The 16,625-nt window shown below is 28.1% G+C and overlaps 1 protein-coding gene across 3 annotated transcripts; it reads right to left on the bottom strand.

Annotated features, from left to right (window-relative positions):
- Positions 1 to 279: 279 nt before the first annotated feature.
- Oseg5 (intraflagellar transport protein Oseg5) lies at positions 280 to 15,961 on the bottom strand. Of its 3 annotated transcripts, none has more exons than XM_011066025.2 (16): positions 15,603 to 15,961; positions 15,236 to 15,408; positions 14,184 to 14,294; positions 12,940 to 13,118; positions 12,481 to 12,570; positions 11,874 to 12,014; positions 10,171 to 10,295; positions 8,641 to 8,889; positions 7,732 to 7,895; positions 6,603 to 6,800; positions 4,177 to 4,327; positions 2,963 to 3,134; positions 1,810 to 1,932; positions 1,594 to 1,733; positions 513 to 630; positions 280 to 426 (listed from the first exon to the last, which is right to left on the bottom strand). In XM_011066025.2, exons 1-16 carry the CDS (start codon positions 15,695 to 15,697, stop codon positions 394 to 396), a joined length of 2,262 nt encoding a protein of 753 aa, XP_011064327.1. In that variant the 5' UTR covers positions 15,698 to 15,961; the 3' UTR covers positions 280 to 393. The 3 variants fall into 3 exon arrangements, with proteins under 3 accessions (XP_011064327.1, XP_087258740.1, XP_087258741.1); XM_087402614.1 differs by lacking the exon at positions 15,603 to 15,961 and adding an exon at positions 14,960 to 15,020 and having other exon boundaries at positions 15,236 to 15,318; XM_087402615.1 differs by lacking the exons at positions 14,184 to 14,294; positions 15,236 to 15,408; positions 15,603 to 15,961 and adding an exon at positions 13,201 to 13,395.
- Between the last annotated feature and the right edge of the window lie 664 nt (positions 15,962 to 16,625).

The following is a 16,625-nucleotide window of genomic DNA, read 5'->3' as shown; positions in this document are numbered from 1 at the left end:
TACAAAATAATAAAATTAGAAACAAAATTTATATGAGAACATCATGTAAATACATTCCAAATACATTACAAATATAAATCAAATTCTTCATGAATATATAACAAAACGTAAATGAATATTAAACAAAACGTAAATTTAATATTATATAAAACACACACATTTCTTTCATATTTTATCTATTCGATCGTTATTTTCTTATATCTTGAACTGTCTTGAATGCTTACTTTATTTTATCTTATTACTTGCACGATAGAATATCTTTCTTCTCTTCTCAATCTCTTTTCTTTCTTTTATTTTTCTCTACAATAAAACACACAAAAATGTATTGTTACTATTTTCTTCCAGATTACATTTCATAATCCGTTTCATTCAATATTGATTTATTATTCGATATCACTTGATATTAATTCTCATTTCATTATTTTCCTGAAACAAAAGTTTTTTTATAATAAAAAAGTTATATAATATATTTGTTGAAAATATTTAATTTAATTGTGATGAAAGAAATTTACCGTAAATGTAAGGAAATTATGATTGGTTTCATTCTTATTAATGGTCTCCAAATATTTTTTTCTTGTATCAAGAACTTCCTCAAACTGTCTTTTATATTTTCTTGCTAATTCCAAGGCTCTAATTAAAGACATCAAGAGATATAAATTAGTTTCTTTTAATAAACGTAAAAAATAGAAAAATATACTATGAGTAACAATACTTAGCATCTAATAAGTATTAACGCAAAGCAAACACAATAGAGTAATAAACCTTAAGTCTTAAGAAATTGATCAATGACAGACGAATGTGAGAAGAATAATTGACTGTGATTGATTAATTTCTTAAGGCTTACTATTCTATTTATTGTGTTTGCGGAGTAAGTTAACTACCTTATATGACTTAGAATGCTTAATACATTATTTATAGGTCATTATATGATGAATACATTTAACAGCATTTATAAGCTGTGCAGATTATTCGTATAATTTAATCGCATCAGTTTACTGTTCAATTTTATTACTGTTCAATCAGTTATTGAAATCTGTTATGTTTTACATAGGTTTACTTATCGATCATGGCGGAGGCAATCATATAATCTTAGCTCATGCAACATTTATTGAAAAATATGCGGATATTAAACGATTTGTCAATCGCCCTCACCGTTAATGATTCGACATTTTCTTTACGCGACATTTTCTTTTAAACTATTTCCACATTTAGTTTTTCAACATACAGTTAAACTGTTCGTCGACCGACTTCATTATGAAAATACATCGAATAATGATTGATGTCATGTTTCTTCAAGACGTTTAATGTATACATTCGACAGTGTTTCAAAAAATGTTTCAGTGTTTCGAAAATGTTTCGACAGATATATTTGACAATTCGTTCGATACCCGCAGATAGCCAAATCTGTCAAGATCATATATTACTATTTGTGTGCTATAGTAATCTCTTTTTTACATGTATCTAAAAATACATGTGTATTTTCAAAACACATTTAAAATGATCTCTAATAAGTACTATGCATGCGCGCGTACTTGCGAGAGCATATCGGATTGCGTGTTTTATAATTATGTTTCGCTTAACTTTCTAACATACCTATTCCAATTATAAATTTGAATATTGATATGTATAGCCTCTTTAATCAGACTGCTTTGTAACAGTATACCTTCTGCCATCGATAGATCTCCTGCTAGTAATGCCATTTCTGCATGTTTTTCTGTAGCAGTGGGTAAATTCTGAAAACATAGTATAATTTCAATTATTTGAAATTATCTTAATAAATAAATAAATATAAACACGTAATATAATTACCTTAATGTATTTAATATAATCTACTTTATCAAATCTATTAATAGCAGCGTAAGCTTCTTCTGCAGCATGCAATTCTCTGTTATCAATTGTCATAACAGCCATGCAAGTCCACAATATCTCATTCTGATAACATAAAATATAAAATGATTACATGTTACATTAATTTCTCTAAAACAAGTAATAAAATTAGTAATAAAATTAATATAAAGAGATAACATGGATTAAAAGAAAAACTATATAAAAAATTTTCCAATTTATCTTTCTCTTAGTTTTATTAAAATTTTCACAAAATAATAAATATACGTATTTTTTATAGATAATTTAAAAAGAATAAACTAATACTAATCAAAAATTTTTTTTCATAACGTATTTCATAGCGTACATTTATTTGTGACAATACAAAAATGCAGAAATAAAGATTACTATTATATAGCACAATTTTCTAGCTCAAAATTGTGAAAACAATATCTTTATTCAGAGTAAGAAATAGGTAAAAAAAAAAAGAGAACAAACTTAAGATGTCAAAATGAAATTAATTTATTAACAAAGAATTCAATAAATATTATCATTGATTCCAACACCGAAACCGAATTATCTTTTTTTACATAATCTTGTGATTCCTAGTAATTATTCTGCATAATAAAAGTATTAAATAAAGTAATATCACGAAATGAGAAAAAAGAATGTACATAGTTGCTTTAAAAAAATATGTGGGCAAATTATGGATAATTTTTTAAATAATCTATATGTTTTCTACATCTATTGATTCTACACCTATTCATTTCATTATTTTGTTATAAAAGTTAAATTATGATTAACCAAAAAATTAACATTTTATAAGATATTTAATATTTTATGTGGCAAAATAAAGTATAAAATATCTCGTAAACTATTGATATTTTGATGTTTGTATGATCTTAATATTTTTTATATAATTTCCTTAATGATTTTTATACGATTTTATGAGATTTGGAATCTTAGAAACATGTCTAGAAAAGATACATGACCATCAAAAATTATTCCTCTCGAAAGTAAGTTCTACGTGAAACATTTGTTGGAATAAGAAATAGTTCGGAAAATAATTGCGTCTGAAGATCCGAAGTTTCAAGTAGGACACCCTTCATGCGGCATTATATATTATATTGAATATTACCTGAGCTATACGACAGAGGGAAAGCGCTTCTTTCAATTTATTATTTGATATGTGTTCGTGAAAACTTGTGAAGAGATTGTAAAACGATGAAGCTACAATAGCACCGTCTCCACGTCTTACCATAACCATACCATTACGAACACTCACGATGTTAGGCTGTTTGCCAAATTCGCTGTTTAAAAATATTTATAAACTGTTAAAATAAAATTATTTAAGATACTTAAAAATTATATAAATAGATTAATTACATAAATGGTAATTAAGTATAATATTCTACATTAAGTATTTAAATATATGTATAACTAAAACGTTAATTAAACATGTTCTAAAAATTATATATATATGTACAGGTGTCAGGAAATAATCGCCAAATATTTCATGGACAGGTAGAGTGGACTAAACTGAGTCGAAAAGTTCTCCACCATTTTGCAATTTTCGCAATAGTTAACAAGATATTAATTACTAAAAATTGCCAAATATTGGTCTTGAATAATTTTTTACTCAAACACTATCAACTTTACAGAAAAATTGCAACAGACAAAAATCATTTATTTTCTTCTCATAAAGACAATTTGACAATTTTTTTAGAATTTTTTCAGAATTTTTTAATACCGTATTTTTTCATGTTGGTAAAAATGAGAAAATGCTAAAGTACTAAATGAGAAAATACTAAAAAGTTGATAAAAAATTCTGAAAAAATTTTAAAAAAATTAGAACTTTATAAGAAGTATATACATGTGTGTGTGTGTGTGTGTGTGTGTGTGTATGTGTGTGTGTGTGTGTATGTGTGTGTGTGTGTAAAAAGATTATAATCTAAAAATCGAATGCATATACGCATAGCAAGTTCAAAAGTTAAAAAATAAAAACTAATGAATAAAGTAACCACATAAGATATGAATCCCATCCAAAGAATGGACACCCATTTGGTCCACTTCATGTCTTAATTATGTCCACAAGGAAAGGACACTCACGTTCTTTGGGCATCCAATGGATGCTCAATTATCTTAGTTTTGAGATATATTGTAGTTTTTATTATTCTGAACATAAATGTCTTTTAAGCAAAAAAATTGCCCTAACCATAAAAAATCAAAAAGTAAAATTAAAAATAAAATTTGGTACTGTTATAAAATTTAAACTGTTTTCCGCAAAAAACGGTATTCTTTAATACTATACACTATAAATACATCATTAAACAAGATATTCATGAACAATACCTGCTTTCCTTATCAATTCTTGTACGTCGTATTATTTTGCGATCACTGTAATGAACACAGTTGGGACATAGCCATACTGACAGAGTCGCATCCAACATTGCAGCTAATATATTTGCGTCGGTTGCCCATGCAATATTTTGTGCCATTCCAGCTAGAATATATAATTTAGATGTCTATGAATTAATAATTTTAGTAATTATACAAAGTTGTTTCAGACTTCTAAGACAAATATTTTAGAAGGTGATAGATTATCTCATAAAAAAAAACCAACTTTTATTTAAGAATCTGTATGTCCACCTACACATTTTTAAAGAACTACGCCTTTGATCGCGCGTCTAACAATGCTATATGTAATTCACATTTATTTTATTTTCTGCTAAGAAAACCAAATACTAAATAAAGCAAAAATGTGAATAAGTATAATCTTAGATGCAATGCTACTTCGCGAGATAATTGCGTACCTCACAGACAATCTGAACAAGGATGCAATGCTTCTTAAAAATCAGAGAACACAACATTTTTAATAAAAGTTGATTCTTTGTAAGATTTACTAACTGTTAAAGTTTATTCCCAAAATCCTGAAACATTCTGCACATTGTTAAATCTAATCTAATAGTGTCAAATTTAATCTCATTTGAGTTGCCACTGTTCCTGCTCAATATATCGTTATTTTATTTTATACTAAAACACACAATGAAGCTGAATAGTTTAAATTGGGTTAAAATTGACACTGAATAAAATTTGACTCAATTTCAACTGTTTAAAAATGTTAAACTCTACTGATTTAGTATAAAATAACTGTTATATTAAGCAGAAGTGACGGTTTAAATTAAGTTAAATTTGACATTATAGATTTAACAGACTGCAGAACCTTGTACATGTGATCCACAATCTTTTCCATCTCGTAAATTAACAGAGATAAATTTAATAAACATAACATCGCATTGACGTGTTAACATGTTGTCATTTGATCAGTGCACGTTGAAAGTTGACCACGCCGCGCATAACCGAAACTGAAAAGATAGTCACTAGCATAGATTTAAATTAAAAAATTTGTATAATTTATAAAATAATTTTATTATGTCATGCATGTTGTATTCATTAAATCGGACGCGACAATTCTTATATTAAAGTATTTACTATTATCGTGCAAAAATTATACCTATCTTTCCATTTTCTAATATAGATAATTTTTCTAATTGTAAGTGGTCACAGTGCTTATAATAGAGTTTAATTAAAACCGTTTAACTTATATTAATATATTATATTTATTAAATCTATTTCTATTTACGAGACAAAAAAGTGTGTATGGCCATTTATACGGAGGGACATCCTGTTTATGATAATTATACAGGATGTTCTATTTTAAAGGATCCACTTAAATATCTCAGAAATACTGTAAATCTAAAAATAATTCAGAAAAAAAGTTTTATGATTTTGAGAACATGAAATGGTGTTTCTAGGCGAAAATAAAAATCGGAGCATAAGTCCATGTAAGGAGAGAGTAACAGAAGCATAAACGAAATTTCTAGGAGGTGGAAATTGAAATAAAACATAAAAGAGACGTTTACGCTTCTTTTACATTGTTTCAATTAGTTTCATTTATGGTTCTGTTACTTTCCCATTACATTCGACTTACTCCGATTTTTATTTTCATCAGGATTGTCAGGGCAAAGTTACTTTGAACTTTTTTAATGGGACTCGCCATTTTTTATTGCATATTTTAGCTTATCTCAACAGCTTTTCAAAACACTATAATAAAATATTTTTTTATTAAGTACTTATCGTGTTATACAACGATTTGAAAGTTATAATATCATCGGCATTAGCATTATCCAAAGTGTTCAGTCAACGGCTAAAATCTCTTGAATGTTGCTCAGAGTCATGACTTTGATAACATTTATTAACATCAAGGCAATTAGAAGTTGTTTCTCTAATTTTTGTTTTTACATAAAAATGAAAATAAAAGGAACACAATCTCTAATGCCCTTGATCTTAAAGTTATTAAGATTGTAATAATAATTCTGAACAACATTTAAGAGATTTTAGTTGTCATTTGGACATCTTGAATATTGCTAATGCTGACGGCACTACTTTCAAATTTTATAACTCGAAAAATATTTAATAAATAAATATTTTATTATAGCATTTTAAAAAGCTCTTGAGGTAAGTTATAAGATAAAAATATGTAATAAAAAAATAGAGAATTCTGTTTAAAAAATTCGAATTGTAAGTTATACGGACCTTGCACTAATCTTGACAATTTTACCTAAGGTCAAATCAATGGTACCATTTTATATTTCCCTCGAAGTCACAAAACTTTTGTCTGAAACATTTTTTCGATGTAACGCAACAATATTTACGAGATTAGAGCAGATATTTTTAAATCATACACCTTGTATATCTGCATATATAATATTACATACCTATTTTGCAAATTCTTCCAAAGCCTGTAGTTCTTATTGCAATTAAAAATAAATCTTTATTGACATCTATTAATGCCAATTGTCGATCTTTTATATCACCACGATAACTTAAGGCCACTTGCGTTACGTTGTGCAGATGTAAATGCGATTGACCTTCTATTATTGGCTTATTGTGAGGTATTTCCAAGATATGAAGCACTAAAAAATAAATATGAGAAAAACAAAAAATATTTAAAATATCCACGAAATTATACTTTTTGATGACATTAAATTATGATAAATATCCCGATAAAGAGAGAAACAGTCCTGGTGTCGCCCGGAGTCGGCTGCGTCAATTTTATTCGGACTGATCGTAATCGAAAAATACCGATGACATTATATAATAAAAGTGTTTTTAGATTTTTGATTGCGGTTTTAGTTTCTGAGTAATTTTAATCTAAAGTTTGATATCGAAACACTAGATAAAGCTAGTGGTAGCGTCGTGAATTTGGTAACGCGGCACGAACATATACACAATGACGTTTATACATATCAAGCAGTCAAGCGGCTCGTTATATTTTTATGCACTTGGCGTTGAGATGCTACTGCGTCGCTTGATTCTCACTGATTGAATTAGGATTACAGCCGTCTGTTAAATAATAAATAGTTTATAACTATTAAACGTAAAGAATATTTCTAAAGCTTAAGTATGTCTATTATTGTGTGTATTCCTACAATTTAAGTATATTTCTATTATTGTGTACAATCATAGATCTCATTTTGCCCTTTAAGCAGGAAGGAATCTCACTCTGCGTGTAAGTTCCACATGAGTTTATAATTTTCCACGGAAAGCGAGATCGCCTCAATTTGGATATTTCCAATGCGTTCTATCAATACAAACATCTCAATTGTAATATTTGCTTGCTGACTAAAAATATTATGAATTTTATCGTTTAACGTTATAACTCAACATTTATAATTCATTTTTTCACACACAATATATGCATCTCGATAAAATACGACAAATACAAGAGATTAAACAATAAACTATATTGGTTACAGCGCGAACATAATGTTAATGTTGAAAGTATACGTGATATCACTTATTATTATGAAAAAGCCTTTTAACATGTTTTATTATTAATCTTACGTTTTTCATTGTTTTGATTTCTTATGACCAAAATATCAGCACACAATGATATGCAAATAGGATGAAGTGGTTCTGAAGAAAAACCTTTCCATCTTGGACTACCCAGTAAACGGCCTTGGTAACTATATAATGATACGGTATTCCATTCCACTATTAAGAAGTGCCTATAAAAGAATTATACTATATAATTACAAATTATATTAGTGTCAATATACAGGAAGTCTCATTTTTTAAAACAATTAATAGTTAATTAATAGTTTTTTCTTTACATCAATTTATTTATCTTAACATTTTATGTCTATAAAAGTATTAAGGTACAATAATTAAAAAATAAATAATTTAAAAGATATTTATATTTCAACATATGTATATCAGAATAAAATAATTCGAAAATAATTTTTCGATATCTCCATCTCAGTCTTATACGCAGAATTTTTTATATATAGAATAATTAGAGAAACCATAAAAAATTAGATAAAAAAAATCATATCATTCTATTCAAAAAGTTTGCGATAGTATCAGACGATATGATTCATAACAAACTAAAATCTTTTTTTATTTTAATTATTGCTGAATGGCTAGCCATTTACATCTAATATTTTTCATATGCACGCAGGAAATTTCCCCTTACAAATCTTTTTAACATTAAAGTTTGGACGATAGGCATTTTTCATCTAGTGGAGTCTTCTTATTAAATAAAAGTGTCATTTTATGTTTTATTTCAAATGTTATGTAAAAATAGAGATAAGTGAGAAATTTTTATCAAGTATAAAAATAAATTAGTTTCTCTAATTAGTTTCAAAAATTATAGATATATAAAAATAGTTAAAATTTTCTCAATGTTTATAAGATATGCATATTATCTTTTTATTTTATTATATTATTTTGAATACACATTTAATAACTTACTTTTCTGCAAGAAGTACAGCAGAGATGATATTTGTCTTTAAATTAAATATCGCTGGTGTATTCCAATTTGTAACAGCGTACACATGGCATTGAGCAGGTGTGATAACGACTAAATGATCGAAGCCAAATTCGAGATGTACAACACGATCAGAGATTTCTAATACTTCACGAAATTCGTTGCCGACTTCTCTGATCTCGATTATTTTCCTTCTTATCAATGTTGCTTCATAATTATCCCATTCTAATTTTCTATAATTATATCAAAAACTTGTATAAATATACATTTTTTATTTTAATGGATAATAATATTGGGTCGGGGAAAAAGTTTCTCGTATTTTTTAATTCAAAATTGTATATACAAATCAATATCTTCGTCAAAAATAAAGGAAATTTAAATTAAAAAAAAAAGGATTTTAAAGCTTGAAATCTCTACTTTCGAAAGGTTACTATATTTTTTGAGTTTCTGTGAGTTTGATAATTTTACATTTAAAAAATTACGAGCTGAAAAAGATGAAAAATTTTCTTTTCACTTTGGAGGTCTCTCACGCCCAAAACAAATTTACGAAAATTTTTAACTATCTATCGTGAAAGCTTGAAGTTTTCCCTACAAAATCATTTTTTTTTAATGTTCCTTTAATTTTTTGTTTCTGAGTTATTCACGAGTTAAATAAAGAAGCATTCTGACTTTAATTATTTATAACTTCGATAAAAATCATCATACCATAATTTAAAAAACAGATTCTTAAAGCTGAAACTTTACTCTAGCGAATGATATAATTGTAACGAAAATTTCGTAACAAATGAAAAACTTTTGCAAAAAAATTTTTTTAAATACCAAGAAACTTTCTCCGATCCAATATATTAGTGCTTAAAATATAATCAACAAATACTCTACTGAAACGTACACGTGAAAACACAACCAATAGGAAATAGGAAATAACGGCCTATAATGATTACTGATTCGTGTAATTCCATGGCTAGCATATCTACTTGGCGTCCGAAATTTTGTGAGCTTTCTTCGTGAGCTTTTTTCTGTTTAAATGAATTGAATTCTATTTGTAGATGCGTAATGCTACGTTTGTTGAGATACTCGCTCTCTTCGACTTGTAATTGTTCACAAACATTGAACATCGTAGGTGTGAAAATCCCGCATTGCCTTTCCTTTAAGTTTGGTACATACGATAGCTTTTAGATTGTTCGTCGGCCGGATTAACATGGGGTCGGTTTTTCATATAGTTGCTTATGTATTTAAAAATTCTCGAACGCGAGGTACCATCGAATTCCGGTATCATGTCGCGCGGCTCTTTCTCTAATAACTTCCAGACTAGGTTCAAATGTCTTCTCGTATGGGCCCGTATATTACGTTGCAAAACGGTTGCAGTATCTTTTTTTTCATTTCCGGAATTCAGCCATGCTCGTAGAGCGGTTTCACATAAATGGCTCTTATTTTAATCCCTTCTTTCGTGATTTTTCTATTTATACTTCATTATTAGCGTGATCTTATTAAACAGTTAATTACATAAAACTTACCTATCTATAACATGTCCAGTCAAAAGTTTTCCGTTACTGCATGCCATAGCCACTTGTGTACTATCGCTGGACCAAGCTATGCTATAAATGCTTCCAGTATTTACTTTTTCCATAGAATGTAACCACTGAAACATGATAAATGAATTCATAAATTGCGGTTGTGATATCATTCATTAAAATCATCTATTTCTATGAATTTTTATTGAATCAATATATCATCATACATTTTTTATTTTATTTTTCTCTTACAGATAACTACACTTTAATTAATTTTTCTAAAGTATATCTACATTTTAATTATAAATTTTAAAAATATATTTTCTTTAATAGCTTAATGGCTTCTATATGTAAAAAATTATAATTTTTAATAATTAACAAATACAATAAATAATTAATGCAAATACATTATGATATTGGACTATTCGAGCCAAGTTAGATAGGATAAAGCGAGACTTTTCCGTTCATTTTTCGCGATAATGTTTATATTACTGAAGAGAACATGTTAATTGTTTAAAGGTTGTGCTTGTGTTCTCAAGGAGTAATCATGATTGTATAATTATAAGTATGTCATTGCAAAGAGATATTATTTGCTATCATTAATTTTCGTTATTACTTTAAAGTTAAAACGGAATAGCCCTGCGCTACCCTATTGTTCGCTAATAAACAATAATGTCAAACAATATATACTTTTAAACGCTTTGACCTTTAATGTGATCCTCTTCAGCGAAAAAATATTTAATGCATATCATAGAGTTATAAATTTCGAGCATCGCTTTATATAATTGTTAAGCTAATTTTTGTTTACGTATTCATATTTCACATAAGTGCAGCCGTATAACTGATTTATATGAGATCTTATTGAGATGTATTGAGATGTATACAATTTACATCTCTATGTTTCTTATGATTTTCATGTTTATCAATTCTGAGAAATTTTATGGTGATACGAGATCAACCGTGTATTACGGGAACCGTCAAGTTTTTCAGAAATGCGATTATCAGATCTCAATAAAGGCTGAACCAATCAAATTCTATGCTCAATATAACTTCCACTTGAATTGTATTACAAAAATGCTTTTATTTTTTTCTACGTGTTCTACAAACAAAAATATTGCAACGCAAAGTTCAAACCTTTAAAATTTTACTATAAGAACCGTCATCATTATCACCGTCATTATTATTAACATCGTCGTCGACTAATCGGATCGAGAATCACGTTTCGAACTTTTACAGATAGATGGCAATTTTAACTTTTTACTTGTTAATAACATTTTAATGGACAATGAATGACGGCTAAAATCTTGCAAATGTCACTCAGAGTCATAATCTTATATGTCAACAGTTATATGTTAAGATCATCGGAGATGAATACCCTATTGCACATTTAATAAATTTCATTTATACAACGACTGTACATTTTATACAACGACTGCTAAAACTTTGAAGGTCATAAAATAAAAAAGACATAAAATGAAAAATTAATATAAGTAATAAAAAATACACGTATTTTCATTTACAAAAAATTCGATCCTTGTAGCTTATATATCTTTTCTAGAAAAAAATCATGAAATAGATACTTTTTGCAGCCGAAAATGTATATGTTCTCTTAAGGCAAAAAAGGGCAAAAAAGAAATGCAAATATAAATTCTAAAATTACTTAACAGTTATATATGCGTGCATGTATACTATAAAATTAATCTTACGCCATTTTTATCACAAAGCTTGATTGTATTGAAAGATCCAACAGCAAAATATTCGCCAGAAGAATGACACCAGCTAATAGCTGTTATAGGGTGATCACCGACATTACTGCAATATAGTTGATGACCAGTGGCGTCCCATATCTATATTAAAAACGTATTCATTTTTTAATCATAAAATAACTTAAAAAGGTAAAAATATTTCCTTAAGTACACAAATCTTTCATTGCAGCCAATTATCTGCAAAAGTCTATCATATATATACACACACAAACACACACGCATACGCACACACAGAGAGATAGAGAGAGGGGGGAGGGAGGAAGGGAGAGAGGGGAGGGAGGAGGGGGAGGGAGAGGGAGAGGGAGAGGGAGAGGGAGAGGGAGAGAGAGAGAGAGAGAGAGAGAGAGAGAGAGAGAGAGAGAGAGAGAGAGAGAGAGAGAGAGAGAGAGAGAGTACACATACACGCACGCACGCACACAGCCATGATAAGGTTTTATTTCAATGATAACACGAACACCTGGTTTCAGCTCATATGCTTGTCTTTTTGTTCCAATTTAGTGTAAATTTAATTGAACCTAGTATTAATTTTATAAAAATATTTACTCACCTTATATTTACAGTCTTCGCCACCAGAAACTATAAGTCCATTTGTTGAATTCCAGCAAGCAACTAATATGAGATTATTATGTGCGTGCCACTGAAATTAAATTATATTATTCGTTAGAAATAAACTATTTTCTTCAAAATAGCGTAAGAAAAAGTTTTATAAAAATTATTTATATTATTTTTTAGTTAATTTATCAAAAAACGTGATAGCATTAATGCGAGAGAGAGAGAGAGAGAGAGAGAGAGAGAGAGAGAGAGAGAGAGAGAGAGAGGAGGGAAGGGAGAGTATAGGCTTAAATACAGTACAGGGTTGGCCATATTCGACGGAAAGATCTGGCAAACACTGTAACTTTTGACAGAGATGTTAGATCGAGTTTCCCATAATTGAAAAAAAAACATCTTTCCGTCGAATATGGCCAACCCTGTATATGTGAATCAAAATAACAAATGTTCAATATACCTTATAGGGTTTTGAATTTGAATTAAACGACTGAAGAAACAAATTTCCACCTTGAGAATATAATATCGTTGAACAATCAGGACTCCAGCTTGAGGTTAATATAGGAAGATTTGCTTTTACCAACGTAGATCGAAGCATACCACTGCGAGACCAAACCTTAATTAATCCATCTTCACCAGCTGCAATCAAGATTATATTTTTTAAAACCAGAAATTTAAAATAGGGATGCAACAGATATCCGGCAATTATCCGGTATCCTACCTATTTAGGCCTATTTTACCCTATTTAGGCCGCTTTTTTACAATCTAATCTCTCATCTAGCAGAATAGTTTAAATATCCGGCCGGTTATAAAAAAAGTCGTTTTTCACAATTTGGATGAATAACTTTGGACTGCATTTTGTTATTCGAATTACGAGTAATAGTAAAGTTACTAAAAATTTGAAGTGTACGTAATATGAACTACTCGGTTTTAGTAAATAATGGAACAATCTTAATAGATGTGATAGGTCCAACCAATCACTCACGTGATTTTCTCTATAATTGGCTAGAATATTTCTTCTTTCTCTGTAACAAGTAATCCTATCTTTGTGTTACTCGCCAATTTTATTGAAACTCAGTAGATTTGTAGAGTAATAAAAAATAGACATGCATTTTTTTATGTTGACAAAAATGCAATTTTAAAACAACCCTTTGTATTTATAATCAGTATAATTAATTCGTTGCATTCAAGTGATATTAAAGCTATTTTTTAGTCAAGTATGACAAAAGGTTTTCGTATTGCTGAAGGAAAATTTAATGTTGGAATTATAAAAATCAAAATGGTGGATCTCTAATATAATAGACTTGATAAATTCGAACAGTCTTATCTCGCTTTTTGCCGAAAACTAATTAGAAGATGGAGAGAGTCTATTTTTATTTTGTTTTTTGTATTTTTTACTTTTTTTTAAATTTTTTCTTATTTTTCAAATAATTTTTTTTACATTTTTTTTTTAACTACAATACAATATTTCTCATACCTTAACTGTAAACTGATCAATACTGCACGACTCTCTACATTTTAGTTAATCAAAAATCATTATATTTCATTATTCGTAAAAACTAAATTAAAAATATTTAGAATATTTGAATATTTTTTTAAATTACTATTTAATTTTACTAACTACATTTACTAAATATATTTTACTAACTATTAACTCATAAGATATTCAACTTTAGTTTTAAACAACAGGTTAATGATATATACCTGTCAATAATGCAGAACCATCAGTACTCCATCTTCCTATTGTAGTGGCACCTTTATGAGCATCAATGCTTTTTTCGATGCGACCATTTTTATTAATCAAATGGTATTTTCCTAGAAAATATTATTATAAAAATGTTGTTTTTTAAATATTTACAAAAAGTATTTACACATTTTTTTTTAATTAATAAGGGAAAAAGTAATTTTTATATGAGCTATTAAGACAATTCATATGTAATAAGTAATGTTATTTTTTGATAATAATTTAAAACTTATACTTTATACAAAACAAAACATAATTCAATATATAATATAATCATTTGCTTTTTTGATTATTTTTCATTTTTTTTTCAAATTTATACGAAAAGTATAAATTTGAAACTAATTTTCTTTTTGAAGTAATTCTTAATGCAACAGTATCATAACATTAAGAACATAAAGAAAATGAGTAGCAATATAACTATGTTGCATATTATAATATGTCCAATGAATGTATTTAATATTTGAATAAATAAATAAATAATAAATATACACTTTTAACCGCGTATCATGTAATAATAAAAATTCGGGATATTAATTTTAAAATAAAAATAATATTTCGAGTTACACATTAATAGGTAATATAAAAATATATATAACAAATTTTTTATAAGATCCAATATTTTTTATAAGATGAACCAAATACACAGCTATACGAGATCTGTCCCAAAAGTATCCGATCTCTATGTACAGCTTTGCTTTGGGCATCCTCTTTCTATGGAAAACATATTATTGCCAACCGAAGCTGTTGAATCCTGTTGCTTAATGTCCCCCCTCCTCTCCAAATTGAATGCTTGTTTTCTACGAGAGAGAGAGAGAGAGAGAGAGAGAGAGAGAGAGAGAAGGGAAGGATTTCTGTACTGTATTTTCAACGTTAAATTTACATTTTGTGATGTTAATGCATACATTCGCAATGTTGCAATTCAATGTTTCTGAGATGTTGATTCAACATTAGTGTGCTGTTGTATGAGTAATTATATCTTTATTATGTATGAAAATATTTTTGAATGACATACCATCGGCTGTAGTAATTAATAATACATCTAAAGATTTTTTCATAGAAGCAGTATGATTAGGACGTGGATGCCATTGCATATCGGTAGGATAAAAATCACTAGAAAATTCTGTTATAATGGTGGAATGTGCAATTCCACCTTCTAAATGCCAGCATATTAATAAATGATCTTCCCTAGAAAATAAATATAATATATGAATTGATCTTATACTCATGTGAGTAAAATTTTACGAAAAAATAAAAACCAAAGAATTTATTTTATATGATCAATATATAGAATAATTATCAACTTTAATAGCAGTAAAGAGAAGAAATTGATTTTGTCAATTTAATATACACGTTATCTTAAGTTAATAGTTTCTACTTACCCACAAGAATAAATTTCTTCTGTTGAACTCCATGCAACACAAGTGATTAATCTTTTATGTCCATTATCTTCTTGTACAGATATTTTGAATCTCATATTAAATTTTTTGTTGACCCTTTTACTAGATTATTTGTATACCTTTATGATATTTAATAGAAGCAAAAAAGTGGAATACTTAATTTTTGTAAAATACGTAATAAAGCAACAATACAAATTTAAATTAATTTAACTTTAAAATCCAAATAAATGTAAAAACAAATAATATTAATAAGTAATTTTGTAACGCTAGTAATTGAGTAATGTTTGTTGGAATAGGAATCATGTGTTATATTAATGGGTATAGATAGATTTTGTTTACGTTTTAATTTCCATGGTAACCACGAAAGCAATGGGTGTGTTCATCAGAACGCAACTGTTGCGCAATGATTTAAGGTGCGATCACATGGGCTGCGTTCAGCAGAACAGTTTTGCAACCGTTTTATGACTGCTGAGATAGGATCATTTGTCTAGATTGTAAAAATATAATCCAATCAGCGCGAAAAAAACTTCCCACAGTTGCAAAATAAATGTTCTGCTGAACACAACCATTGACTGCGCTCAATAGAGAAAGCAGCTTTGCATCTATTGCAAAATTGTTCAATACGATTAGTTATTGCTTTTGGTTCCTTACAAATTTAAACGTATAAACCAATCATATTGAAGAATTTTACAACAGTTTCAAAGTTGCTATCGTCATCCTCACTTCTTTTGTTTCATAGACCGTGCATGGAGACATAAAACACTTGAACCCAGGAATGGATATTAGCTATAATTCATACAGGGCACTATAGGGCTTTGAAATATATTACTTTACATTCACTATTTCTCAAATTATTATTATTATTATTATTATTATTATTATTATTATGAGATTAAAAACTCATAAGTAAAACTTCAAAATAGAACACGTATATTAATTAAATTTGCATATTGAAAAAAAAAAATCTTAATCAAAGTCCTATAGCCTATCTAATATCATCTCTCA

The sequence above is a fragment of the Acromyrmex echinatior genome, chromosome 2, assembly GCF_024713525.1.
Source record: "Acromyrmex echinatior isolate Ae372 chromosome 2, ASM2471352v2, whole genome shotgun sequence".
Classification (NCBI taxonomy): domain Eukaryota; kingdom Metazoa; phylum Arthropoda; class Insecta; order Hymenoptera; family Formicidae; genus Acromyrmex; species Acromyrmex echinatior.
The sequence above is the reverse complement of the archived record's forward strand: the minus strand, read 5'-3'. Positions and strand labels throughout refer to the sequence as shown.

Excerpts from the sequence above, each read along its gene's own strand:
- Oseg5 (XM_011066025.2), bottom strand. The coding sequence starts at position 15,697 with ATGAGATTCAAAATATCTGTACAAGAAGATAATGGACATAAAAGATTA. Across the intron at positions 13,119-14,183 it reads TGGTTCTGCATTATTGACAG|CTGGTGAAGATGGATTAATT; the intron begins GTATATATCATT and ends TCTTGATTGCAG. Across the intron at positions 7,896-8,640 it reads GCTGTACTTCTTGCAGAAAA|GCACTTCTTAATAGTGGAAT; the intron begins GTAAGTTATTAA and ends ATTCTTTTATAG.